Genomic DNA, 25,604 nt, shown 5'->3' with positions numbered 1-25,604 from the left:
GACTTGGCAAGCCGGCGGCGGTGGGGAGCATGGATGGGATACGGATAACAAAAGCGAACATGAGTGTAACTCTGGGCGGTGGCCGAATGACGCGCCGGGAGCCGAGTACGGGCCATGCGATGGTCGAGGCAAACAGAACACATCAGGCCTCCCCGCTGAACGACAGCGTGCCCTCTGTTCGTCGTCGCGTGGAGTCTGGGAACCGGGTCTTTCGCAGTGGTTTCGTGGTGCTGAATGGTGGCGGGCGCAGAAGAATGGGGATGGCTTCAACATGCCCCATGTCGTCGTTAAACATCAGACGCGATGCCGGTAGGCGCTGGGACTTGGCGCGGTGAGGGGCGTATGACGTTTGGAGGCGCGCCAAGAGGCTTCAAAGACAGGCAGGCTGTACCGACGGGAGGTCGAGACGACGGCAGAAAAGGTGCTGAGGGATGGTATGGCTTGCAGATGAGGCGCATTGAGGCTTGACGGAGCACGCTGACTGGTGGAAGTGCTCGTAGACAGAGGCGGAGAGCGAGGGGGAGGGGCTGAAGAGAAGGCGAGTGCAACGTTAAGTTGGTGATGGTCTGGAAGTGGAGGCGGATGGTTTGTCGCAGGCCCTGGGAAGGGTGAGACGCGCCCAGAAGAAATCAGGAGCTGCAAGACTTGGCGAGGCGCGGTCGGTGGTCAACTGGCCGCGTGTTAGTGGACGAGCAGCGCGTCCATCAGCAGGTCGAGGCGCTGGAGGAGAAATAAGCGAGGAATTTGCGGCGGGCGGGGAAGGGGCTTTCAGCGGCGTACCGCCTGGATGGTACGCTGCCACGCAGACGGCCAGCGGCGGTGGCCCCTCCCACATCACGACCTGACACCTGGGGGGAGCTTAGTCAGGCAGCTTATTGCCCAAAGACCAGTGGGAGCAGCGCAATTCAGGGTCTCGGGGCTGGACCTCTACCTCTGCGACCCCTGCCATCACCAGCGCCCTGGTTTGACTTGGCAGCCATTCAAGCTCTTGGCTCTGCAAAAATCAGGCGGTTTTTTCTTGCCCCTTCTTCCTGTCATCCCTTCTCGCATCCATCCCCACGGGATCCAATGACTTGATCAGTCCTAGCTTCATCACGACTTGTCTTCGTCAGGCCTCATTCAGTCGTTCCTGCTGCCGGAGGCGTCGACTCTGCGACACTTGAAAGAAGAAGCTGCGGTGCGGGTGCCTCCTGCTGCGGCCTGGAACTGGCTGCTTCCTGTCCAGAGCGTCGTCTCAGTGCGCAGCTGCGACGGCTGGAAGGTACGAAAAGTGGACCACCTCCTTCCCCCTGTGTCGTCCGAACAGAGCAGGCAAGAGTCCGAGGAGGCAAGCGCTCCTGAGGCCTGTGCTGGGCGCCTCCTTCCAATGGACGCCGGCAGGCCCTAAAAGGCCTTAAGGTTTAGGGCACTACCAACGGCCCATTAAGGTTTTTAGCTGTGAGCTGGTCCCTGACCGCCCTCCACTGTCAACGCAGGAAAGGACTGCCACCGCCACGCGTGAGACAGGAACTGCCAAGCCTTCTTTCCCTCCCATCCCCTTCTCCTTCTGCTCCACCAAAAGAGAAGGTTAAGCTGCGGCAGGCATCGCACTTGCCGCCTTCCAGTCCAAGACTTCTTCCTACTTTAACCTGCCCACCCAGGAAGGCATGGAGCATGGAACACACGTGCAGAGATGTGTACGTACCTGCTTGCAACTGTGCCTATCGATGGAAAGAGGGAAGGTCCAGTGGCCTCCCCCTCCCCACCTTCTGGTCTTGGGCGCATCTCTTGGACTTCTCTTGGGTAGAGCCTCATTTCTTGTCCTTCTCTTGGAAAATTCCTCCCGCCCGCTTATTTCTCCGAACTGCACTTGAACCGCCGTTTGTCTTGGAGCAGATCATTTCGAATGCTTATTTTTAGTCCTCGCCTGCCGCCTCCGGGAAATCACCATCATGGCCTTTAAGGATCGCTCCCCATGGGAGGAAGATCACCACCCAGCGCAAAGAACATGAACATGGGGACGGGGCTTCACCTCCGTCCGAACCAAGACTGTCGCTCGCCGTCACGCCGCGCTGCCTCATTGAGACTCGTGCTACGCATCCCCATGGATTTTCTGCTCGACCTTTTGCTGGGCCAAGCCTTCAACCGATAAAGTGGTCATATTCCCCACAGCCTTTCCAACCCTCCGGAGCCTGGCAGTTTCATCCTGGCGACGGACTCCCATCCTGTCAACCAGACCGGGGCCCTGGTCATTCCGCCCGCCGCTCCAAACGGCCCCTCTCCTCCGTCTCGACAGCCATCGCCCACTGCCGGGCGAGAACACACTGCCCATGGCCATGCTTGCGGTCCCATAGTCCAGATGGCATGCTGTCGCATTGGATGGAGAAGCTTGAACCGCCCCCGTCACCACCGCCAGAAACACGCCTACGATACCATGGGAAACGGAGGCGCTCATCCCCAAACGCAAGGCACCCTTATCCTCGTTCTTCACTCGCCCACGGCTGCTCATTGCGCCCTCTTCGCCTCCCGCCTCCTCTCACCACCCTGGATGAAGCGCTTGCCAAGTCCCTCACCATCATTCCGTCCCTCCTGCCTCGTCCGCTCCGAGCATCTACCCATGGGTCGCTGTCTTTGATGCTATTTCTGGACTTTCGAGGGCGATCATCTCGATAACCGTCCTTCAACTGACGACTCCAGCTCCAGACTATATAGACATCATGCCATCTTGACACAGACGTACTCTTTTTTCCTGGTTCATCTCGTTTCTTACCTCACCAACCTTTACCAACTTCACTTCTCTTCCCCGTTCGTTTCGTTTCTTCCCCTAGAGGGCTGGCCTTTACACTGTTTAACCAATAATTTACTTTTTTTTTTTTTTGCTTACTACTCTTCTCTTCTCTCAATCCTTTGTAGGCCTTCACGAGCTGGTCCGTACCCTACCGTCCTTACAATGGCTTCTCGTCTCTTCACCGCCGGCGTCTTTGCCGCTTCCGTCTCCCAAGTCCTGGCTTCTTGCGCTTACGGCACTCATCTGGATCCCCGCGCCGAAGGTGGAAAGGTCAAGGTCAACACCTTCGCTTACTCCGGAACCAATGTGAGTAGATCCGCCTCTCAACTCGCCTCGTCTTTACTAACAGGCTTTAAAGGGCCCCCTGAACTGGGTTGCTCTTGACGCTACCGCCAACGCCCTCTGCGCCACCGGAAAGACTCAGTCCCCCATCGACATGGTTGCTGGTGCCTTCAACACCCTCCCCGGAAGCTCCATCAACCTGCAGATCCCCAACATGGAGGAGACCGAGTTTGAGAACCTGGGAACCACCGTCGAGGTCATCGCCAAGGGAGGCTCGATGCAAGTTGGCGGCTCCAACTTCACCCTCCAGCAGTTCCACTTCCATCTGCCCAGCGAGCATCTCGATGCCGGAAGAAGCATGGCCATGGAGATGCACATGGTTTTCGAGGGAGCCAACCAGGAAATTGCAGTCATTGGCACCTACATCGATGTCGAGCAGGGCGCTGCTGCCGCTGCCCCCGTTGCCGAGGCCCCCGCCGCTGAGGCCGCTAAGAACAAGACGACTGCCGCCGAGCGCCGCAGCAAGATGTCTCGCCGTGCCTCTCTCGACGCCGCCAAGGGTGCCGAGGGTGCTAAGGCTATCCCCAGCATGACTCTGAACCCCGTCAAGGCTGAGGCTGCCTCTTCCAACCTTCTCGCTACCGTCTTCTCGTCTCTGGATGCCATCAAGGAGCCTGGCACCGTCACCAAGACTGGTGCCCTCGACATGCAGGAGGTCGTCACCCTTCTCAGCGCTGGCCAGTTCCAGAGGTACGTCAACAAATCCCTGACATCAAGACTATCACTAACTTTGCTGCAGCTACATGGGCTCTCTTACCACCCCTCCCTGCTCCGAGGGTGTCCAGTGGCTCGTCTCTACCCAGCGCCTCATGGTCCAGCCCCAGACCTTCAACGCCGTCCGCGATGTCATTGGCTTCAACGCGCGCTTCCCGCAGAACACCCTCGGCCAGGACAACATCCTTCAGGTCGCCCAGAAGACTGTTGCCAGTGTCAACGCCGCTGCGCCTGCTGCTGCTCCTGTCGCTGCCGCCCCTGCCGCTCCCGCTGCCGAGGCCGCTGCCCCTGCCGCCCACGCATAAACAACAACCACGAACGGTGACGATTGCGACGAGACGATATCATGACAGGACACTGGAATCACTCAGCGCGGGATGAACTGGGAAAACAAGGTTGCGGAATGCCTGTTTTGAGTTCGACTGTATCCCGGCGTCATGCGAGTCGATGGGAGAAAGGAGGATCCTCCGTCGGAAAGAAAAGCCCCGGGCGCAACATGCGCAGCTGAGACAAGACTACAGTGTTTTTAACGCAAGCCAGCTGCGCAAATGTCTACAGACATGACTAATTGAAGGACAGTTGCACCCGGGCATCTCATTTGTCTGCGAGAAAAGCATTTGTAGATATCCAGTGATTTCCTTTGTGGTTGCCGTCTGGCATAGATGACCTACGTCTATTCTTGATGTAGAAGATGGGATGAATTGCTTGGCAAAAGAAAGTGCGGTTGGCAACAAACTAGACACAGTGACTTGTTGGGGGAGATACCACGGGGCTCCAAAGTCCCAATGCATAGCATTCGAGTCAAGATACCTAATGGATAAAAGATATGAAGAGCATACATAATTCCGTTGTGAAGAGTCATGAGTTGCGAGTCATCATTCGCTTCTTACCTACCCAAAAAGCGACGTGGTTTTGGTCGAGCCCTAAATTGCATCTCCCCGGCGGGGAGATGTTCACTATTTATCTCCTTCAACTTTCACGTTTGGCCAAGATACCAAGGCAGCGTAAATAGAAGCGCCACGCGCGCATCATCCTGCTAGAAGTGGGAAAACTCAGCACATCCATCTCTGAAAAGTCTTGGTAGGCACGAGTTCAGTGGTCTTGGCACGCCGGTTGCGCGGCTCTTCAGGCGGCTCATTGCAGGGGTAGGCTTGCTTGCGGATGAGTTTGGGTGCGAGTCGTGGTGATGGCGCAGTGTTGGCCGTTGCGGTGGGACGGCCTGAAAGTCCGTTGGACGTTGTTAGCTAGGGGCGTTCTGTTGGCCGAGTTTAGAGATGCGATGTGGAGGATGACCGATGTGAAAGTGCCGGCTCAGCCAAGAAGTGTTATGTTTGTGTTCTTTGGCCTTGTCGGTATGAGGATGCGGGAGGTTGATTAGAGATAGATTAAGCGGCTGCGGTGAGGCTATTAGTGCAGCCTTACGTTGATTAGATACGACGGGATGGTGGGACGAAGCAGACAGATTCCAGCACGGGGACTTTTGCAGGGCCGGGGTTATCTCGCTGTTTTTGGCGCTGCATGAATGTGATCTGATTGATAACGAGAACGAAGAAAGTTGGGGACTTTTGTGATGGCGCTTGGGGTTTTCCGTCTTTTCCGTCGTTCTCAGCAAGGGGGTTCGTTGTTTGTGAGGGTTAGGTTGGGGTGGTTGTCAGCCGGATGGTTTGAAACCTGGCCGACGACTCGTGCCGCCGGCAGAGGAAGGGGGTCAGGGGTTAGGGTTGGCGAAGAGGAAAAGGGTGAAAGGGTGGTGTTCGTTAGATTAGGTGGTTTGAGTTTATTAGTGTGTGTGACGCACCGCACCCGTTGGGATGGCTGACTGCGTGTGTGCTAGACCGCATGGCTAAAGACTGGATGACTCCGAGTGGTGGTGTGGGATGGATGTATGCAGGATGATTCATCGGGACGGCGCCGATCGGACCCGTTCTTTTTCTCGGGCCCGGTGTGCCGGATGGTTGGACTAGTATCTTACGGGCAGGTGCGAGATGTAGATAACAAGAGGTAAGACGGACGTATAAGAATCTCACGGGCTGTTTCCCGGAAATCAGTAAGACAAAACCACTCTTCACACTCCCACCAAATCCATCCCAACAGCATTCACCCGACTTGGGCTTACTGATAACACCGTGGAGATGGACGACCCCGCATCGCACCTCCCGCCCCCGCACCCCCCCGCCACAATCCTCGCCCTCGCCGCCTCCCTCGGCCTGCCCGCCCCGACCTCCACCGAGCCGCTCACCGTCACCGCCGCCTTCCACCGGATCTACCTGCTCCACTTCCCCGCCTCGGCCGCGCCCGCGCTGGCGCCCGCCAGACCTGATGAGGATGGCAGCGTGACGCTCGTGCTGCGCGTGTCGGGCGACCACCTCCCGCGTATCAAGACGGAGAACGAGATTGCGATGATGCGGTGGGTGAGGGAGAACACGCGCGTGCCGGTCCCGGCGGTCGTGCGGTGGGACAGCGGGTGTGAGAACGTGCTCGGGTGCGAGTTTAGTTTGCTCGAGAGGGTGCGTGGGTGCAGTGCTGATAAGGTGTTTTGGGGGATGGGCGATGACGTGAGGAGGAGGGTTGTCGAGCAGCTGGTGGGGTTTCTGGCGGAGTTGCGGGAGACGTCGCGGTGGAAGCACGTCGGCGGGTTGAGGGTCGACGATGCGGGGGAGATTGTGCCGGGTCCGGTGGTGGACGAGTGGTTCTGGATGGCGCCGATGGTGGAGCGGTTCTGGGCCGGCACGGGGGAGACGGTGGAGAGTCTGAACCCGGTCGACGGGCCGTTTGCCTCGTGGGGGAAGCATGTGGACGCGGCGCTGGGACGGTATGTGCACGTCATCTCCCGGCATGCGGCGCTGCAATGGGCGAGGGAGTTGGTGCCCCGGCTGGAGGGGTTACGGGCGTGGGTGAGGGAGGAGGAACATGAGCGGGAGATGGGGGATACGGTGTATGTGCTTGCGCACCGGGATTTACATCTGGCGAACGTGATGGTGGACGAGACGGATGGGACGGTGACGGGGGTGTTGGATTGGGAGTTTGGCGGGGTTGTGCCGGGGCCGAGGTGGGATCCGCCGAATGCGTTTCTGTATCCGTGGGGAGGGGAGGGGGAGGAGGCGAGGAGGGAGAGGGATCGGATGAGGGGGTGGGCGCGGGAGGTTTGTAGGGAACGGGGGATTGGGGAGGATGTTGTTGATGGGGTGAAGTACACGGAGGTGCAGGAGGGGGTGCATTTGGTTGTGAACCATGTGAGGGCGATTTGTGAGCTTTGGAGGGAGAGTAGGGAGAATGAGAGGGCTTGGGGGAAGGTGGTGGAGGAGGAGCTGACCAAGCTTGGATTGTAAGCTTGATCATCCTTATTAGATATCAAGCTACTGGAAGGCGAAGCCGGGAAGATGTCACGATGTTCACTTGCTGGTGCCGTCGCGTCACTCTCTTTGGCCTCTATAGGCACGGAGGCTAGCTTTACCAGAAGGGCCACCGGGAACTGCGATGTCTTGGTTTTCGGTGAACTATCGTGGCTGTGCTGCTTCACAGCCCGTACACGTAGACAAATAATGATCAAATCGTACCTGAATGTAGGTTCGGCTGCAGCGATGATTTCTCATGAGAAGCCCCTTGCATGTTTTGTGCCATGCTTACATCCAACCGGGTTTGCTTCCACGCTCTCCTGTGCCGTGCCATGCTCTAGCGGAAACTGGGTGGCTGAGTTGTCCGACGTGGACGAACTGTTTTTTTTTTTGGCTTGGCCAACTTCGCTTCTTGGGCTCAGCCATCCCGGGTACATGACCCGATTGTAATTTGCTGTCTTTTTCTTCGTGTGTGAGAGAGGTGAGCAATCGCCAATCTTCCGGCTTATCCCGATTTGATTTTGAAGAAGCGATTCTGCTATGGAAACCCTACTTTGTTAATTAGATAACATGAGTTCGCAGTAAGGGCTAGCAGAGCCGAAGTATTATGCCAATAATCATTCAGGGGGTGCATCCTAAATTTCTGCTACTCGTGGAACAGGTCGACGATATGATCTTGCGTTGTGTGCCGATCTGTCTCACTTCTTTTCCCGATACCCAAAATGCTCTTTCGAAATTCTTTTCCACCCGTATGTGCTCGTAAGATTGCATTCTATAAAGCTCCCCAGGCCGCCGAGCTTGTAGTTCTCTGCACCACCTATGCTACACATTTTTTCTTCCGGAGAATCCATGATTCCACACTCAGTTCCTTTCTCCATCACTTTCTCTCGGAACTTTTGACCCCTTGGCATTCACCCAAGTCAAGATCATACATTCTCCATCATCCTCGCGTTATCTGCCTCTCATCGTGGACAATATCTCTGTGCTGAGCGATGAATTCCTGGGTAAAGAGCCCATCGGCCGGAGCAGCCGTCGAGAGCTATTCAGAAGAGGATCCAAGTGGTTCTGGAAGAGATCCAGGAAATCACCCGGGTGGCTTGCTGAAAACCTCAATCTCAAGCTGAATCATCACCTCAACAAAAAGAACATTCGCAACCTGGATCACAAGAAGCTTCTGGTATTCATGGGAAGCACAAGACGAGCAGTGTCCGGTTCCGTCTTCGGTGTTACCGCATCTTCCGGGCTCACTGCTGCCTGCCCTCCGTTCGCCGTGTCCATCGGCGTAAATCTCTGGCAGTTGGGCATATCGTCAACGAACTGCCATCGCGTCAGAAGGGAGATAAAGTCCCGTCGATTGAATGACGAGTCGTTTAGAAAAGAGGAGGAGGAGTACAAAGCGAAGAAACGTCACCACCCGTTGGTAGATGTTGCCCTGGGCGTCACCCTCAAGGCCGCTTGTATGACAGCGACTTTGGGCATAATTGGCTTCGACAATATAGGAGACGCCTTCGTAGCAAAGTTCGCCGACAAGATCACCGATGCCGCGTCTGCCGCTGCCTCTGCAGTCCATGCTCTCCCCGTTTACAGTCACATGCCACTGCACGTTCACGTTCCGGAGCATACCAACGTCAGCATTCCCGATCCCATGTCAATGTTCCAGGATGCCAACGGCAGCGACATTCTGTGCCCCAACATGAACGAAATGGATCTATCAAGCGCAGACCAGCCTGAAGTACCCGCAACGGCCTATCTTGGGCACAATCATGATACCGACTTCACCAGCCCCGCCACCAACAACCCCTTCGCAGCCGAGTCGTCCGTATCAGGGGCCGAGAAGCTTGAAGTCGGACATCTGACAACCGAAGTGCCTGGATCGATGGCCGAACAGTCTGAAATTGAAGCGCCTACATCAAGCGCCGAGCAGCTGAAAATCGACCATCCTCACTTATACGGCGCAGACAACGCAAGAAGCAATGCTTTGTGCCTTGGACAACAGATCGGGGAAAAGATAAGCCAACACGTCGTCGACGATAGTGTCAAGATTGGCATGGAAGCAAAATGGGACGATTTGAAAGACTTGCACGACAACTGGAACCTTTCCATCGCTAAGATCCTTGGATTGGTCGTTCTGATCGCCCTGGTGAATGAGATATTCCAGCCGATACCACATGCAAGCAGCATCGTTGCGGAAAAGGCTATCGATGCCTGGAATGGCGGACAGTTGAGCCGTATGGCGGGAAAGGCCATCGACGCTTGGAACGATGGCCAGTTGAGCTATGTGACAGCGCGGCTTGCGCATATTGCTGGCCGGTTGTAGACGCAATACTCGTCAAGCAGTCATGAAATTTGACTGCGAGCAGGAAACATGAGGGGATACACATGATGGCAATGACGGCAGTTCTTGGTTCATTTGCGATTATTATTCTTGAATTTGCGATATTTCAGTTGACACACAGATACACAAGTCTCGCGTTTTGGTTTTCCTTCTTTTCCTTTCCGTCAATCAGTGTTGCACAGGATCTGACGTGCTTTGGCGGTCTTCTGAGCGCCATGATCCGCCTATCTGCGCAAGATATGCCACGGTAATACCGACCTCGAGGACAGCGAGACCCCGTGTCGGATTTGTTTGATTAAGGCATTTAAATGACAATTCAAGGCAACTTTTGTGCTTGATTACTCGGAATAACCGTCAATACTTATGAAGAAAGCAGATGCTCTTCCTCATTGTTGATGTGTGAGCTACGCCTCAAGAACAAGGCATGTGGTTCCTTCACAGAAGAGAGGACTCATCCACGGCGATAGCTCAAATATGAAAACAGTTGGCTACAAGCTGTCATTCTGTAAGGCGTGGTAATATGAGATCAGTAAAGATGCCCTCCTAGCGGGGGGCTTCCAGAGATTTCCCGTGTAGAACACCCCCGCAGAAGGGCACCTCAATTTATCTCGTATTCCCATACCTTACTGCATACCAACTAGTACCCTCCAGTTGCCAGTTCGTGACACGTCGAAGCCAGCTACAAACACGAAGCACACCACATTCTCAAATGTCCTTTCGTCCCCATCACTCCTTCTTGGCACCCTCCTGCGGTCCAGCCAAGGCGTTGACAACAGCCTGCAGCGCCGCGCGGTCCGCCCCTCTCACCCGCTCAACCAGTCCCTCGCTGGTAAAACTCACAGACTGCCGGGGCTTCAGGCTGGGGACCTCGACGCCCTGGGGCTTGCCGTCGCGGAAGAAGACGAAGGTGGGCATAGCGGTGACGTTGTACGTCTTGGCGATGGCGTTGACGTGGTCGACGTTGACCTTTGCGAAGGCCAGACTGCCCTCGGCAGCGTGCTTGTCGGCCCACTCGGAGAAGACGGGCGCGATGGCGCGGCAGGGCGGGCACCAGTCGGCGTAGAAGTCGACGATGACGTGCTTGGTCGAGGTGAGGAGCGCGTCCAGCTCGGCTTGGCTGGTCAGCTTGTAGACCTTGCCGGATGTCTCGGGGATGGGAGAGCGGTCGGCGAAGAGCATCTTGATGAGATGTTAGCAGGGATTCGGGTGAGGTTGATGGCGACAGCAGTCCGTGGCCGGCGCCAGGCGCGCAGTGGTGTTTGGATGGCCTAGCTGGAATCACTTACGCGACCGATGATGAAAATGGCGACTGCCAGAAAGATGTATGTCGAGGTCTCCATCGCGAGAGTCTCTCGAATCGCCTCTATCGTGCGAACGATGACAGTTGGGACAGTGGGTGAGTGTGAGGTGACCGTTGAAGAAGTTCGAAATGTGAGCGAGCCCGTGCGATGGCGCAAGGGTGATATTACCCCACTCTGAAATTCAAAGTGGCCAGCTGTACATATACAGCCTCCCATCTGGCGCCAGGTGTCAGGTGCCAGCAGAAGCTTTTTGACAGCAGGCATTCCAAACTATCCAAGGTGTAAGTCATCAATGTCATAAACTTGATAGACCCTGTCCGAACTCTTTTGATGCCTTTGTGCCGTTAGTTCTTTTCTGCTCTGATATCTCATGAGCTCAATTATGCTCGATTGTGAGGTTTGTACTCGGTTACGATATGCCGGGTACATGGACCTAAAGCCCTCAAAACCCATATATTACCAGATGAAAACACCTTGAAGAGCAAGTGACTTTGTTTCATCTCCAGTGGTGATATACATACATAGACCTCAAGAGAACAAAATCACTTGCTCTTCAAAGTGTTTTCATCCTTGACAGAAACAGCATCATGCCAATAATTCTATATCTCACTTGCCACCCTGTTCAATCTGCTCCATCACATGAAATGCAGCCTTTGCATTTTCGCGGGCGGCATCATCAACATCTTTCGCATCCCGGACAGCCGCGAATCTCTCCTCCCATAGAGCCCATCTTTCCGGGCAGAGTCCATCAGTTCCGCGAAGCTTGCGACGCAGCTTGACAGCCTCCTTCTTGTCCAGCTTCCAAAGTGGGCCGACCGTAGCTCCATGCACCTCTTCATCCCGCCCGTGCAGACGATGGCCAGCGAATTTTATCCAGTTCGCAGCGATCGCGACTTTTAAGGAGATATCCGGTACGGCAGAAGGGTCCGAGTCGATCTCATCCGGGCCACCTCGGATGGGCTTCATCGTGCCCTCCAAGGCATCGACCAAAGCCCAGATCGCGTAAATCTCAAAGGGTACAAGGCCGAGTCCTGCGACTCTTGCGGCATAGGCCTGGAGATTGATGGCTTTTTGCTTGTTCTGTTCTTCGGAAGTCTGCAAATTCACTAAAGGTTTAAAAATGTCAGACATCATCATCACCACGTGGGTGCCGAAACAGCTTACCAGTATCGAGCTTTTCTCGGAAGGTGTTAGCAAACATGGGTAAGCCCGTCCAGACAGGAACAGAATCCGCGCCATCAGAGCCCCATTCCTGGCCCAAGCTTACTGTCTTTGGGGGAAGTTCGTGGAGAGATTTGATAACTGTTGTGAGTCGCTCTTGCTCCTGGCTATTATAGGGAATTTGCAGAGCAAGGTCATGGACAAGATCCCAAAACCACCAGAGGAATGAACCCGCAGTGCCGTCTTTTTGGTATTGCTGATTGAATAACTCGTCGATTGCTTTGGCTGCATCCACTGATGACAGCTTTTGTGAAGAGGACCCAAGTACTGAGTTGAGTATCTCAACGACTTGACCAGCAAATGCCGGCGCGTCACCGGGGATCTGTAGCTGGACGCCAGACATGTTGGGCTGAGGTAGGTACGTGTTGCTGCACTGTTGGATGTTCAAGGTTGTAAGAGAAATTTGATGTGAAGAAGTGATGGTCGTCAAGGTTGTTGGTACCTAGGTATAGAAGTTCTGAATAAACGGTTTGGGTAAGAGGTAGCCTGGTAAGAGTATGACGAAGTTGCGATGTAAGTTGGGGAGGCAGCTGCCTAAAGCAGGGGCGGCGGGCGCGGGACCCGCCGTACAACTACCCCGCCTAAAAATAGACTAGCTTCATTCCGGCCCGCGTTCTGCGCCCCGCGCCCCCGGTGAGACCCGTTTTCCCACGGATCTTTTAGCCGTGAGATCTGACAGTAGTCAATATTTGTCAGGCCGACTTGTTTTCATTAATATCATTTGGGCTGCTTCCGCCTTCCGTCCATCATGGAAGGATTCGAGACCCTGTGGCTTATGTCTAGAAACCGAGATGCGTAGAGGCATTGCCGCCCCCAAGCGGAGCTTGTCTTTGCCCAGCTCTGCCTGTCTTCCCTTTTCAAGGTAAGACAAAAACGGTCATGAGAAGGCTTTCGTGAGACTCTTGTCATCATCCTGTGAGTATCATTCCCCAAAAGGTGACGATTCGACTGACACACCCCGGTAACCCGCAACTGATACCCACAAGTTGGAAATGGTGATGTTCAGCGGTGCAACCTGCATGGTCTTTTTGTTCGCGAGTACATTCTCAAGTCAGCCTTGCTCAACTCTACGAATGTCATCTGGAAGCCTGAGAGTCCCGAATAGAGCGATGGTACCGTCTTGGAGCAACCTAGAACACGACGAATCAGGCTACAGCATAGCCTTCCCTGCGGATTAGGTTAGTCATGGCCCATGGGAGCTGACATGCGGTCCAGCTCCCCCACAGACGATCACTCCTTTGCTGCCATTCGCACTTAGCCTTGCCTAAGAGAAGCTAGACCGCACGCCCACGGCTATTCAGTGCCGACAACAACCCCAGCAATTCGCTTTAAACTTTTGCGTCTAATGCCTGCCCCTGAGAGAATATCCCGAATGCGCTCGATTGCAAGCCACATTCGGGCGACGGCATAGCCTGATGTATGAATTGGGTTACATAAAACGTCTGACATGCAGTCAAGCTCTCCACAGCCGATCAATCCTTCAGTTTGTCTTCTCCGTTTCTGGGCGGTAGCTGCACCTGGGTCTAGGAACAGAAATCCCTTTGCACTTTGCCTAGTGCTCCGATGGCTCTCGGGGTTGCCTAATGGTGGTTCATGCAAAGTCTTGTAATTGATGGCGGCTGGAATGATATATAATGTAGTCCTCAACACCGCAAGAGTTTCCGAATCATCAAACTCAACAACGCACACTCTCCAACAAACCCCCAAGCAATTTAACAAACACTTTGTCTTCGAACCTCAATCTCTCAAGATGGTTGCCTACACATACCTCCTCGGCCTCCTTGCCGCCTCGGTCGCCATTGCCAGCCCCGTTCCCAACCCGAACGAAGAATTCTCTCTTGAAGCTCGTGCCGGCCAGGTATTACCCATAAAACACACAACATGATACCATCAGCGCACTAATACGGACTTAAACAATAGGTCTACATCTGCAAAGCCGGCGCCAACAACGACGGCGCGCTCTACGGCGAAATCAGCCAGGACAAGGCCATCGGCTTCTTCCGCGATGCAAAGACCAGCACCGGTGGCAGCGGATACCCCAAGCCGTTTGGTAACCAGGGCAACGTGATGAAGTTTGCCAGCGGCTGCGGCAGCGACGTCTGGGAACTGCCTGTTCTCAAGAGCGGCAAGCCATACGACTACAAGTCGAAGAAGGGCAGCAGCAACAGTCCTGGGCCCATGCGGGTGTACTACACCAAGGATCTCAAGTTCTGCGGCATTGGAGGCAAGCTCAAGCCTGACGGCACCGGCAACCCTCACAACTGCGTCCTCAAGAAGTGATTGGCTTGAAAGATGAGTTTCATGTAAATAATTCTACGCACACATGAGCGGATGAAAGGGCGAATGCTCTAATCAGTACAATTCTGTTTCTACAGTTCCGTATTTCAAACACATTCCCCCGTTCACCTCTCCAGTCAGTTCTGAGATCTGAATGACTGCCAAGAATTCTGTGAGTTTGCAAAGTGTGGTTGTGTCCGAGTGGAGGGAAGTAAAAGTCTCAGGGAGTGAGAACCTGATGGTGCGCACTGACAGGCTAATTCGCCGCCAGGTTATCGCCCTCCTCAGAGATTCCACATGCATTGCGCCAGGGTCGTCTCCGGATCGATCTCTTCGAACGCCTGGACAGCGTTACGAGGCGAACGCATCCGTTCCAAATGACGTCTGCCCTGTTTGCTGTTCGAGAAGTCGTCGATGGACTCCATCAACAACTCTGCATGGCAGCGGCCAATAACAATATCGTTTCTGAGCGTCTGGTCGGCAAAAAGCGACTCAAATTTGTCCATGGGAACGAATGATTTCTCGAGACTACCGAATTTGGTCAGAAACTTGCTGCACAAGGTGAAAACAGCGAAGAAGTTGACGCGGGCGATGGGATGTGGTCCCTCAATATCCATAAGGGCTGTCCTCTTGGCTTTCTCCATGTATTCTGAGAGTGTGAGCTTAGACCGAGCTTCTTCGATCTTGTTGTAAGACTTTTGGCCTAATTCTGGCTGGCAAGGAATGCCCAGAACTTGTCCCTGGAACAATGGGCCACTTTCATGATTCGAAAAGTGCTGGTCAATAAAGCCAGAGTCAATGTCCATGGTCTCCGGCCGGTTCATCAATCCAGCTTGCAAACGGTAAAGCTTGCCATCGGCATTTGCGGTCTTTTCCATTTTGCTGTGATATACAATGCGACGGAAGGTGGAGCAGAAGTTTCTCTCTGGCAATTTCGCCCCGAAGATGGATTGGATGAGCACCTGAGAGAGGTCGTCGAAAACGGGTATTCTCGGGGTGCTGGTAACGCCATGGCGCATAGCGTTGTAGAGGTGCAGGGCCGATGAAATGACCGCCCATTCAGAGTTGACGAGATAACCAAAAGCGAAAGCGGCGGTCAGAATTTCCGTCATGTGGCTGCCGACAATCCATGGCGACGTATGATAGGTGTCGAACATCTTCTCTGAGGCATAAGCTTCAAGCCCATCACGGACTTTTTGGAGCTGTTCATGCCAGTATTTAGCTCTCCTGCAGTTCGGGCCCATCGCATTAAGGGATTTCATGACTGGTAAGAGACTGGTTCGGAAGTCAATGGCCAGACGAATGGCCCTGAAGCGAGAATGAGGCCGTGTTATCTTCGCACCCGAAGTAGTGGTGGCCGACTGTTCTGTCACAAGGAACAGATTCAAGGCCGCGACAAGCCTAGACGATGCGATGGGCTCAGTTTGCGAGAAAAAGTTTCTGGCACCGAAGAGGAAGGAATCGCAGACTGGGGTAAAGCACCCACACGTCAAGGGTTTCGTGGCTTCCAGCATACCGATTGCCCGTGTGTTGGTGAGGTCGTCGCGCATGGTCTCGAAAACAGAGAGAACAGTCGCCTTGTCTGACTCGGAGATCTCGTCTCCCTTGAGATCACCCCTAGGTACAAGGCCTTTTGGGAGACTGAACTTGCATTGACACTCAGGTATGTTGCATACGACCCCCACTCCTTGAATGTTGAGCATCGGTTTGCCAATGAGCGTTCTGCCGTAGTCGTTGATGGCCTGAGCGAGCATGAAGAAACGACGCGCATGTGAAAGCAGTGTTCTCGGATCGACCTTGTTGGAGAGCTTAGAAAAGAATTTGCAGGTCATCTCGGGGTTCATAGCCAAGTTGGAGCAAACGTAAACGAACTTCGGCGGTATCTCTCTGGCGATAGAGTACACCGCAAAGTTGTTCATCCAAGCCGCCAAAGGCAAGGGGACGCTGCCGTGAGAAGCATCTGCCCAGCATTTTTTGATCACATTGTGCACATTTTCCAGCTCCTGAGTTCGCGTCAGCTGAACTTCTTCATCACGATTAGGAAAGAGTCCTCTTACCATTAGAAAATAGGCAGCATCGAACAGCTCGCGGATTTTGTCGTCTTCCAAGCAAAAGTCCGAGGGCATGTCGGATTCATTTGTTGTGCTCGTGGTATGAGAAGAAGACATAGGCGAGCCACAATGTTTATGACCGGCTTCAACGGGGGTTTTCTGGTTCTCGGGCTCAGACTCGACCGTCGGGAGGCGAGAGAACAAGGTGTTTGCCGTCGAATCTTGAAGGTCAGGTTTGTCCCCCAGAGGAGCGCCCAATTCCCCTACCAGAGGAGTGAGCATGGAAAGAACTTCCTCAAGCCTGCTACTTGTTAGCGCTGAACTATGTTACCCAGATTAATCCCATACCTGTCGTTGAATGCGTCATGTCCATCATGACCGGCGCCAAATTGCCGGTAAATATTGGCCACAAGCTTCCGCTTTTCTATGGCACTTCGGAGGAAGCCGATCACGGAGGTCGGAACGGTGGATTTGGCCTTCTGTAAGACCTTCGCTGTTCTCAAGATGTCGGCGGTGGATCTGAAATTTAGGCTGGAGTCGCTGGGTGCTTTGAGTCGATGCTGGCACCAGAGCCAGCTCAAAAAGCAGTTCGTCAACTTCTTGTAGGATTTGTAGAGCTCCGAAATGGAGCTCGCGCCGGTAGGAGCCATCTCGAAGGACGAAAGGTTGGAGATGCCGGCTTGTGTGGGTTGGAGGAGGGGAAGTTGGGGAAGTGAAGATTGAAAGATGGGGTGGTGATGAAAAGAAGGGTGGAATTCTGTGCTGTGGGTGAAAACCTTTCTGTGGTGAGTTGAAAGAGGTTGAAAAGGCAGGACCCTCGAAGAATTCTACTGTGATTAGAAGGAGCTGCCCATTTCCAAGTTTATTTTCATTGCTATTGTCACTGACAGCGCTATTCCTAATCAGGGTTGTGAGCTTTCATGAATACTCAGGTGAGTATCTGTTAATATCGCTTAGCGCTAAAGGCACTGAATCTCACACATTTTCATCTTGTGATCCCTTTGACATTAAAATCTACTTTATAATGGATCAAATACTCTTATGTATATGACTTAGGTTTGCGCTTATGAGGCATTTGAAGATGAACGAACACTATTTGACGATTTACGTTGAATTATATTAGCAACGTTATATATGACAAAATGCCTGGGGCATCCTTAGATTAACTGATTTTGCGAAACGATCATGCTCTGGTCTTATGTATTGCTCTAAAATTAGTCTTTCTAGAGCTTCTTTACAGGCTGGTTTGGTTTCCTCCTCTGTCTTTTTTTTTTTTTCTATTTTCTTCTTTTTTTTCTTTTTTCCCCAAGTGCTTAAAGTTTTAAAAGAGGATGGGAAGAAGGAAATCGAAACCATAAGGAAACTCTTGGTTATTTGAAACGGCTGTCTATCTCTTCAAGACCTTTCACTACCTGCAAGTCGTAGCCATCAATACCATCAGCGTTAATCCCATCGGCAGGTACAGGCTTGTGTGAAGTTCCACGCGAGAGCCTTTCAAACGCGCAGCATTCGATACACTGCGCAGAACGTGCAAATTTGATTAACTTTGATGGCTAAGATCTTATTCACAGAAGGTAGAAGGCAACCATCCTGAAGCCTGCATATGATGCTACTGAGATCCATGCAGGTAGCTTGCAGTTCAAAAGTGATGATATAACGTAGACGTTGTAATTGAGCGTCGAAATGGGACAATATTACGTATCTTTCGGTTTGAAATACTGATGGTGTGTTGTCTCAGAAGCTGTGCATGTGGCCTTCTTGATGTTGACGACTTGGTTTCGGCGATGAAGCTTACATCTGCACGGTCGAGAGGCTCCTGTCACTGTGAAAATCCAGACTCCTGCGCATCACTTCGTTTGGTAAGAGGAATTTACTGCCTGCTCTTTACATGCAGCGTATCGCCTTCCCAGCTCGGTTGTGTGGGTATTGCCGCCTTGCAAACAAAAGTGTCTGACCCTGGTCTCCGAGCTGATATCCTGAACGCCTGTGAGAGCTCATCCATGCTTTTGATCTGACTTGCTTTCAGGTTACATTAAGGAAGAAGGGTCGCTTCAAGTCTTGTCTCTCTCTTCCGTCTTGGTTAGTACAGCGACGTAGAGGAGAGTGTCAGGATCCTTGATGAGAGAAAGCCGTGAGGCTCTGAAAATAGCGAGGCAAGGAACCCACTTCTGCCACAAACCACAGGCTTTGAAATCCTTACGCAGACGGAAGTATGGCCTCTAGAACGGTCGAGTCACCGTAAATATCAGGGGTGGTGGGAAAAAATGGGCCAAACGTGGTCCAATGTCTACTTCTGGACATTCGCTCCAACACAAGCTGCATGGGCATGTTCCATCTTTGCCGCCAACCTGCATAATTGTCTACAGCCAAGGAGAGGGGTAAAGGAAAGTCTTGGTGGGTAGATAAAAAGCTCGCTGTTGTCCTCGTTTTCTCCATCTTCTTCAAAACAAAACGTGGGAAAAGTTGGACAGGTGATAGCCCCCTGCACATATCGACGATCAAAATGTCAGCACCAAACAACGCACCCTCACCAACGGCAGCTGTAGCTCCCACTGCTGCACCTGGTACCCAGCCTGGGAGGGGAGACATCCAAGTTGCCGATGAGCCGCAACTCGCGATCGATCCCCAGGTATCTTGCGCGCCCGTCTCTCGAAGCCTCCGGCTTGATCTAATCCATTCCCTTAGGCCCAGGGTGTGGACGACGCGGCGTCAGACATTGGAAGCGTGAGTGCTTAGATGTCTTCTGTAGGGATTGTGTTGGACAACCTACTTAGTATTTTCGGCAGAGCGTTGCGTCTTCGAAGACCAGCTTGGCAGAATCGATTTACAACTATCGCGTTGAAAACGGCCGCACGTACCATAGGTACAAAGATGGAAGTAAATCTCCCACACGAAAGGTGCTATTCTAGCCACTTCTTTGGATTAGGTTTTCTAATGGATGCAGAATATTCCTACCCTAACGACGAAAGGGAGAGCGACAGATTAGGTGCGTGGTTGAGTGGAACGGACGACCTTTTCTTTTCTGATGGATGTTGTTGACGGTCTTTTCAGATCTGCAGCATCACCTGTTTCTTCTTACTTTGGAAGGCAAGCTCGGTCTTTCTCCTCCAAACGAAGAAGGTTCTAAGGTCAAACGCGTCCTTGATGTGGGGACTGGAACTGGGATATGGGCCATCGAATTTGGCGACCTTCACCCGGAAGCAGAGGTCTGTCATCAGAACCTAATTATCTTCCTTCGTTCGCATACTAATCTCGAAACCTCATGCAGATCATAGGTGTAGACCTATCTCCTCCGCAAGCAGAGTATGGTTTCGTCGAGAAACCCACCGTATGCGTCTCTAATTCCTGACAGGGTGCCCCCCAATGTTCGATTTGAGGTTGATGATATCGAAGAGCCCTGGCTGTTCTCTCGGCCGTTCGACTACATTCACAGCAGAATGATGACATCCAGCATTTCGAACTGGAAACAATTGGTTCAAAGAGCTTATGAGTGAGTATTTGTTTTACTACTTTCTCTTTAGACTACACGAAACAGTATTCTAATCAGTTGAAACAGCAATCTTACGCCGGGAGGATACCTCGAGCTCCAGGAAATAGACCTTATGCCTCAGTCAGACGACGGCACCTTGAGGTCGGATGCTGCTATTGTCCGGTGCTTTGCGCTACTTGGACAAGCCGCCACCGTGCTTAACCGGTCTTTTCAGGATATTCCAGATCTTGCAAATGCCATGAGGGATATCGGGTTCATCGATATCCATATCAAAAAGGTAAAGTGGCCCACGAATACATGGCCAGCAGACCCTCGATACAAGCTCCTCGGCGAATGGGCGCACGAGAATTCCATGTCTGGTATCGAAGCCTGGACCATGGCTCCTCTGACCCGAGGACTTGGGTGGAAGAAGGAGGAAGTTGAGGTTTTCTTGGTTGAGCTCCGCAAGGAGTTCAGGGATCGCAGTATCCATGCGTATTGGCCGGCGTAAGTTTGCACGTTTGCCGCTTTTTTGAGGCAGCGGTCTCCCCACAGTCTCCCCACAAACCCCATCTCAAAGCTAACACGACGAAATGATAGGTATGCGCTTTATGGCAAGAAACCCGAGGTGGATGGATAAGGGCCGTGAGGTACAGCCGAAGAGCCGGAAGTATGGTCAAGTTGTTTCCCAAGAGAAACCCTCGATGGAGTTCTCTCGGTTCAAATTTTTCTACATTATGCGTTGTCTTTTCCAAGTTCACGTAGCTTCCTGCGTAATTGTTAACCCTTCCCTCAATATTCATGTAGCTTCATAAAACTGATGTTCATAAAAGAGCCTTGTTACAAAAACATTTAAACGTGTTTCCCGGTGCGAAAACAGGGCTCTTAGCGAACAAAGAATGTTCTTGCTGAAAAGGAGGATTGCAGTTACAGCGTGTGAATATGAAGCACCACTGACTATTTAGAGGTCCAGACCAATTTATACCAATAATTGTAGAAAAGGAAATGTCTGCGGACGTCCTTTGGACGATAGATCCAGACAAACAGACATGCGTCTACGTCGACGATGACTTCAAAAACAATCTTTCTAGGGTTCCTTGAAAACTGCATTTCGTGACGCGGGCTACAACGAAATCGTTGCTGCTGCCGTCTGTGTTGACATTCAGTGGCTCGCTTAACGCTCAGAGGGAGAGGTGGAACGACATTCTTCGAATCCTTGTCTCAGTTCTGTCTTACGACTGGCAATGGTCCTCATACCCGGCTCGCCTATGCACGAGGTACATACCTGAACCATTCCCGTGTATATGCAGTAACCCATACTGCTTTATCTGTTGAAGAGACATTCGAAAACGCAAGAGAGTGGGGCCAATAAACCGACGAACAGGCTTCTTCTGGACGATGGGTGGATGGATTCAACACCAAATGCAACGACCTGCATCTTTGCCACCAACGTGCATGGTTGTCTCCAGCCAAGAAGAGGGGTAGGCAGGCATGTCGGTGAACACATAAAAACAGCATGTTCTCGGCAGGTTCTCTTGACTTTTTTCACATAATTATTGGCACTCCAGACACTGGCTTTTCCGACCTTGCATAAAGCCCACGAGGAGATTGAGATGTCTGCAACCGACGACGCAAGTGCCGCAGCGGCGGCGGGTACAGCACCCGCAGCTACCGCGCCGTCTGCAGCCTCGCCCACCGCTCAACCCACTGCAGCCACAGCTCAGCCCACGGAGGAGGAGCAAATTGTGCCTGACGACGAGGTTCTGAGTGATGCCTTGAAATTAGAATATGAACATGGTCTAACCTTTGGTAGCAACCTGTCGACGACGCAGCATCTGACCTTGGAGGCGTGAGTTACGATATCTCTGTGTTCAACGTTCAGATTCTCAACTAGTTGCAGAGCATCGCTTCCTCAAGCACGAGTTTGTCGGAGTCGATCTATAACTATCGCCTCGAGAATGGACGCACTTATCACCGGTACAAGGAAGGCAGTGAGACTCCCTTCACACCGTGTAAACCAACAGAACATTCGCATCATTGACAATGGCAGAATACCAATATCCCAATGATGACAGGGAACTTGAGAGACTGGGTAAGCGCCCTTGGTGAAGTGTGCAGTCTGGATATCTGTGCATGATCGTCTGACCTGGATTTCCCTTTTTATCACCACAGACCTGCAGCATCACATGTTCGATCTCTGTCTTGACGGGAAGCTTGGTGTGGCACCACCCAATGACAAGGACTCTGGTGTCCGTCGTGTCCTAGATGTCGGCACCGGGACTGGCTTGTGGGCAATCGAATTTGGAGAAGCCCATCCTGAAGCTGAGGTTTGTCAGGGTGTTAGTTCGTATAACCATCTGAACATGCTAACTTGTGCCTTAGGTTCTTGGAGTGGACCTGTCACCTCCTCAAGCAGAGTAAACCCTTCATTGCGGAATCCTCGCACAGCCAAAGTCTGACATTTGTTAGGGTCCCTCCCAACGTCACCTTCGAAGTAGACGACATCGACGAGCCCTGGATCTACAGCCGCCCGTTTGACTACATCCACTCCCGAATGATGAACTCTAGTATCGCCGACTGGAGACAGTTCATCCAAAGGGCTTACGAGTGGGTTGACAGCTTGCGTATAGATCCCTTTTTCTAACCCCCAGCTTACAGCAACCTCACGCCCGGCGGCTATCTCGAGCTGAAAGAGGTAGACCTCATGCCTGAGTCCGATGACGGAACGCTTCCCACGGATTCCGCCCTGAACAAAACGTACACACTCATCGGCGAAGCCCTCAAAGTTTTCGGGCGCCCGTTCCAGGACGTGCTTCCGCTGGTTAATATGATGAAGGAGGTCGGATTCGTCGACCTTTACGTCAAGAAGTTCAAGTGGCCGACGAACACGTGGCCAAGGGATAGCCATTTTAAAGAGATTGGGGAGTGGGCGAATATCAACTATCTCTCAGGCATCGAAGGTTGGGTTATGGCGCCATTTACAAGAGCTCTCGGCTGGAAGAAGGAGGAGGTCCAGGTCTTGCTCATTGATGTTCGGAAAGAGTTCAATGATCGTAACATTCATGCTTACTGGTCCTGGTAAGTCGCGCTACTACTAGCCGGGGAGATGTCTTTTGCAGAGGAGCGGCTGACGCGGTCATATAGGTACGCGATCTACGGAAAGAAGCCAGAGGCAGACACGCAGTAGCTACAGATCCGACTCTGTTTTCACAGGCATTGTCTGTAAGACGTACGACAATTCGGATTGGGAAACCCACAACTTTGCACAGGGAAGTGTTGCATTTTGACCACCTGTTGATGAATCCCTTCGAATAGGTACCTGGTGCACTCTTATGTGCTTTGATCCAAACTCATTTTGGTACTCTGAAAATTCTTACTACGCCAACCTGCACTTCGTTCATGAACCCATTCAGTCTTGGGCTCGTCCGCAGTGAACTGCTCATTTCGTTGTGAGATTTATGAGTGATTACCTTGTGAACTCGGTGAGATGTTACCCTGTGTTTTGACAATCCGCATTATCAATCGTGCACCACCATTATCGTCATCATGTAGGGCTGGTCTTCTTCAACCCAATCAGCCAAATATCGGAACACGATGTCTCACCAACCCAATCAAACACCCGGCGCCAGCCGCCACTAACAAATCCTCCATCGGGAACTTCTCCAACAATGAAGGCTGGTGTGTGTTTCTCCAACGCTCTTTAGCGCGAAACGCGCCAACCTCAATCTGTGTGGAGGGTAGCATCGGAACATTGCGACGGGACGCCGTTGGCGCCCCCCATCCCTCCATCTCCCCAAACCAGGCCAACCTTGGTTGCGACTTCACGTGCACGTAATCGCGTGGGCAGAACGGCTTCTGCGGGTGGGCAAGATTTGGGGTCAGCTTGCCAGCAGGATACACCCCTGTCGATAGGTCACCCGGCCCGCACCTGTCAAAGAAACGATGCAAGACACGGGGGCGGCCATGTTCTAGCTGATCTAGATTTCGGGAACTTGTGTTTTTCCTTTTGTTTCTTCCTTCGTTTCTCACCCTCACACATTTTGACGCATCTCGTGACGACAAGGTCTCAGGAAAGCGAAAAGGGAATCTGGAACACGTCATCGGGCGGGCGAGGCCCGTCTTGCGCCGGTGGTCTTCTTCCACCACCCAGCTTTACAAGTGGTGGGTGTAGGAGGATGAGGCTAGTTGACCGCTTCATAGATAAGCTTGTCCCAACCACCTTCCTCCAAACCTCCAAGCTCCCAAGCTCCCGTCAACCTCGAAGCTGAGGCGAGATCCCTTTCCCTCAACCGCCATGGTCTTCCCCATCCTCCCCAAAACGCCCCTCCCCTCCCTCTCCCTCTCCGCCGCAGGCCTCGTCGCCCTCGCCGACCTCCAAACCATCGCCCACCGCACCGCGCTGACCGGCACCTCCTCCTGGTGGGACTCGCTCGTCCTCGCGCCGGGGCTGCACTACCAACAAGCCGCGGACGGCGTCGCGGGCTCCGACGCCAGCGGTATCAGCGCCGAAACCTCGCGCGCGTTCGACGGCGGGAACGCCAACAGCGGCGGCGGGAAGGGCGTGTTCGGGACGGAGGCGCTCCCCGGCGGCGGGTTCAAGAATGTGCGGGTGACGAATCCTGGGATGTTGATGTTCCTGTCGCGGTTGGGTGTGCAAGATCAAAGGGCGCGGGACAAGGAGTTGAGGATGCGGAGGAAGGCGGCAGGCGGTGGCGGGGTGGAGGCTTTTGGGGCCGGGGCGGGGAAGGAGGATAAGGTCATTGTGGTTGATATCGGCACGATGGGGACGGGGAGGAGAAGGAGGAAGGGGAGGGCGTTTGAGGAGCGGGATAGGGAGTGGGAGTTTGAGAAGGGGAGTCATTTGCTTTACCTCGCGAGTCCGTTGCTTACGGTTGGGGCGGTGACGGTGATGGTTTTACTGGGAGATTGTGAGTTCCCCTTCTTCCGACATCTTCAGCCTCAGGTCCTCCAAAGACGGCTGATAGACATCTGCTTACATCCTCACCAGGGTGGGGTCTCGCCGCCATCATAGCCCTCATAACCTCCCGCCTCCTCAACATCTACATCATCAAGCAGCGCACACCCCCCTCCCCCTCCGCGCCCTCCTCCCCGTCCTCCTCCAAGCTCACAGAGTACCTCATCCCGCTCTCGCCCACCCTCTCCGTGCGCATGCGCGGCCGCGCCGCCGACCTCGCCGCGCTCACCACCGAGACGTACCTCCTCGCCAAGACGGCCGCGCAGGGCTACCTCGAGGCCGCCGCCAAGCTGACCATCTACCTCGTCGCCGTCTTCAGCGGCAACGTCTCGCAGGCGGGCAACATGGCGCTGCTCGTGCTGCTGCTCGGTAGCGCGGGGCTGCTGGGGCTGAGCAACGGGTTCATGAAGGGGGTCAAGGGCAAGGGGCGCGTCGCGCGCGTGTGGAACGGCAATGGTGGTGGTGGTGGTGAAGGTCCGAGGACTGCGACGGTGGGAAGTGGGGGAGGGACGGCGCCGGGGAGGAGGCGGGATTTCGACGCGTTTGTTCAGGGGCAGAGGCCGCCGCGGAGGGAGACGGAAGATGCGGTGGAATGGGGGAGTCAGCAGAGCCAGGTTGGGACTGTGGTGCGGGATCCGTATCCTTTTGAGGGCAGTGTAGAGTACATCTGAGGAAGAGTGAATAGCATCATGACATAAGGTAGGAAGCATGGCACGAGGGGTGACGTTGGGGGTTTGAAGGATATGGCCTCACTGCCATTTTCTGCTTGTTTTGTTTTCTGTCTATTCATAGACATTAAGTCAGGTTAAAAAACAAA

At 53.3% G+C, this 25,604-nt stretch overlaps 9 protein-coding genes across 9 annotated transcripts; 6 read left to right on the top strand and 3 right to left on the bottom strand.

The window, feature by feature from the left end:
- Nucleotides 1-2,929: 2,929 nt before the first annotated feature.
- GCG54_00009014 (Carbonic anhydrase) lies at nucleotides 2,930-4,128 on the top strand (the record flags this gene model as incomplete). The annotated part of the gene is made up of 3 exons (XM_045408967.1): nucleotides 2,930-3,073; nucleotides 3,117-3,799; nucleotides 3,849-4,128. The coding sequence occupies 3 exons, from the start codon at nucleotides 2,930-2,932 to the stop codon at nucleotides 4,126-4,128; spliced, it is 1,107 nt and encodes a 368-aa protein (XP_045256212.1).
- Nucleotides 4,129-5,955: 1,827 nt separating this feature from the next.
- GCG54_00009013 (uncharacterized protein) lies at nucleotides 5,956-7,152 on the top strand (the record flags this gene model as incomplete). The annotated part of the gene is made up of 1 exon (XM_045408966.1): nucleotides 5,956-7,152. One exon carries the CDS (start codon nucleotides 5,956-5,958, stop codon nucleotides 7,150-7,152), a length of 1,197 nt encoding a protein of 398 aa, XP_045256211.1.
- A 1,189-nt stretch (nucleotides 7,153-8,341) lies between these two features.
- On the top strand, nucleotides 8,342-9,475 carry GCG54_00009012 (uncharacterized protein; the record flags this gene model as incomplete). Its single annotated transcript, XM_045408965.1, has 1 exon — nucleotides 8,342-9,475. One exon carries the CDS (start codon nucleotides 8,342-8,344, stop codon nucleotides 9,473-9,475), a length of 1,134 nt encoding a protein of 377 aa, XP_045256210.1.
- Nucleotides 9,476-10,219: 744 nt separating this feature from the next.
- Nucleotides 10,220-10,833, bottom strand: GCG54_00009011 (Thioredoxin-like protein; the record flags this gene model as incomplete). Its single annotated transcript, XM_045408964.1, has 2 exons — nucleotides 10,220-10,672; nucleotides 10,780-10,833. 2 exons carry the CDS (start codon nucleotides 10,831-10,833, stop codon nucleotides 10,220-10,222), a joined length of 507 nt encoding a protein of 168 aa, XP_045256209.1.
- A 567-nt stretch (nucleotides 10,834-11,400) lies between these two features.
- On the bottom strand, nucleotides 11,401-12,358 carry GCG54_00009010 (uncharacterized protein; the record flags this gene model as incomplete). The annotated part of the gene is made up of 2 exons (XM_045408963.1): nucleotides 11,401-11,900; nucleotides 11,959-12,358. The coding sequence occupies 2 exons, from the start codon at nucleotides 12,356-12,358 to the stop codon at nucleotides 11,401-11,403; spliced, it is 900 nt and encodes a 299-aa protein (XP_045256208.1).
- A 1,407-nt stretch (nucleotides 12,359-13,765) lies between these two features.
- GCG54_00009009 (uncharacterized protein) lies at nucleotides 13,766-14,295 on the top strand (the record flags this gene model as incomplete). The annotated part of the gene is made up of 2 exons (XM_045408962.1): nucleotides 13,766-13,873; nucleotides 13,936-14,295. 2 exons carry the CDS (start codon nucleotides 13,766-13,768, stop codon nucleotides 14,293-14,295), a joined length of 468 nt encoding a protein of 155 aa, XP_045256207.1.
- A 281-nt stretch (nucleotides 14,296-14,576) lies between these two features.
- Nucleotides 14,577-16,993, bottom strand: GCG54_00009008 (uncharacterized protein; the record flags this gene model as incomplete). Its single annotated transcript, XM_045408961.1, has 3 exons — nucleotides 14,577-16,295; nucleotides 16,350-16,644; nucleotides 16,692-16,993. The coding sequence occupies 3 exons, from the start codon at nucleotides 16,991-16,993 to the stop codon at nucleotides 14,577-14,579; spliced, it is 2,316 nt and encodes a 771-aa protein (XP_045256206.1).
- Nucleotides 16,994-18,846: 1,853 nt separating this feature from the next.
- Nucleotides 18,847-22,999, top strand: GCG54_00009007 (putative methyltransferase tdiE; the record flags this gene model as incomplete). Its single annotated transcript, XM_045408960.1, has 16 exons — nucleotides 18,847-18,972; nucleotides 19,029-19,067; nucleotides 19,130-19,220; nucleotides 19,288-19,329; nucleotides 19,395-19,549; nucleotides 19,612-19,646; nucleotides 19,696-19,833; nucleotides 19,900-20,319; nucleotides 21,449-21,572; nucleotides 21,626-21,661; nucleotides 21,713-21,803; nucleotides 21,863-21,904; nucleotides 21,985-22,139; nucleotides 22,229-22,419; nucleotides 22,471-22,890; nucleotides 22,957-22,999. The coding sequence occupies 16 exons, from the start codon at nucleotides 18,847-18,849 to the stop codon at nucleotides 22,997-22,999; spliced, it is 2,148 nt and encodes a 715-aa protein (XP_045256205.1).
- Nucleotides 23,000-24,106: 1,107 nt separating this feature from the next.
- GCG54_00009006 (uncharacterized protein) lies at nucleotides 24,107-25,458 on the top strand (the record flags this gene model as incomplete). Its single annotated transcript, XM_045408959.1, has 2 exons — nucleotides 24,107-24,740; nucleotides 24,821-25,458. 2 exons carry the CDS (start codon nucleotides 24,107-24,109, stop codon nucleotides 25,456-25,458), a joined length of 1,272 nt encoding a protein of 423 aa, XP_045256204.1.
- Nucleotides 25,459-25,604: the final 146 nt, after the last annotated feature.

The sequence above is a fragment of the Colletotrichum gloeosporioides genome (assembly GCF_011800055.1).
Source record: "Colletotrichum gloeosporioides strain Lc1 chromosome Unknown consensus_117, whole genome shotgun sequence".
NCBI lineage: Eukaryota > Fungi > Ascomycota > Sordariomycetes > Glomerellales > Glomerellaceae > Colletotrichum > Colletotrichum gloeosporioides.
The sequence above is the reverse complement of the archived record's forward strand: the minus strand, read 5'-3'. Positions and strand labels throughout refer to the sequence as shown.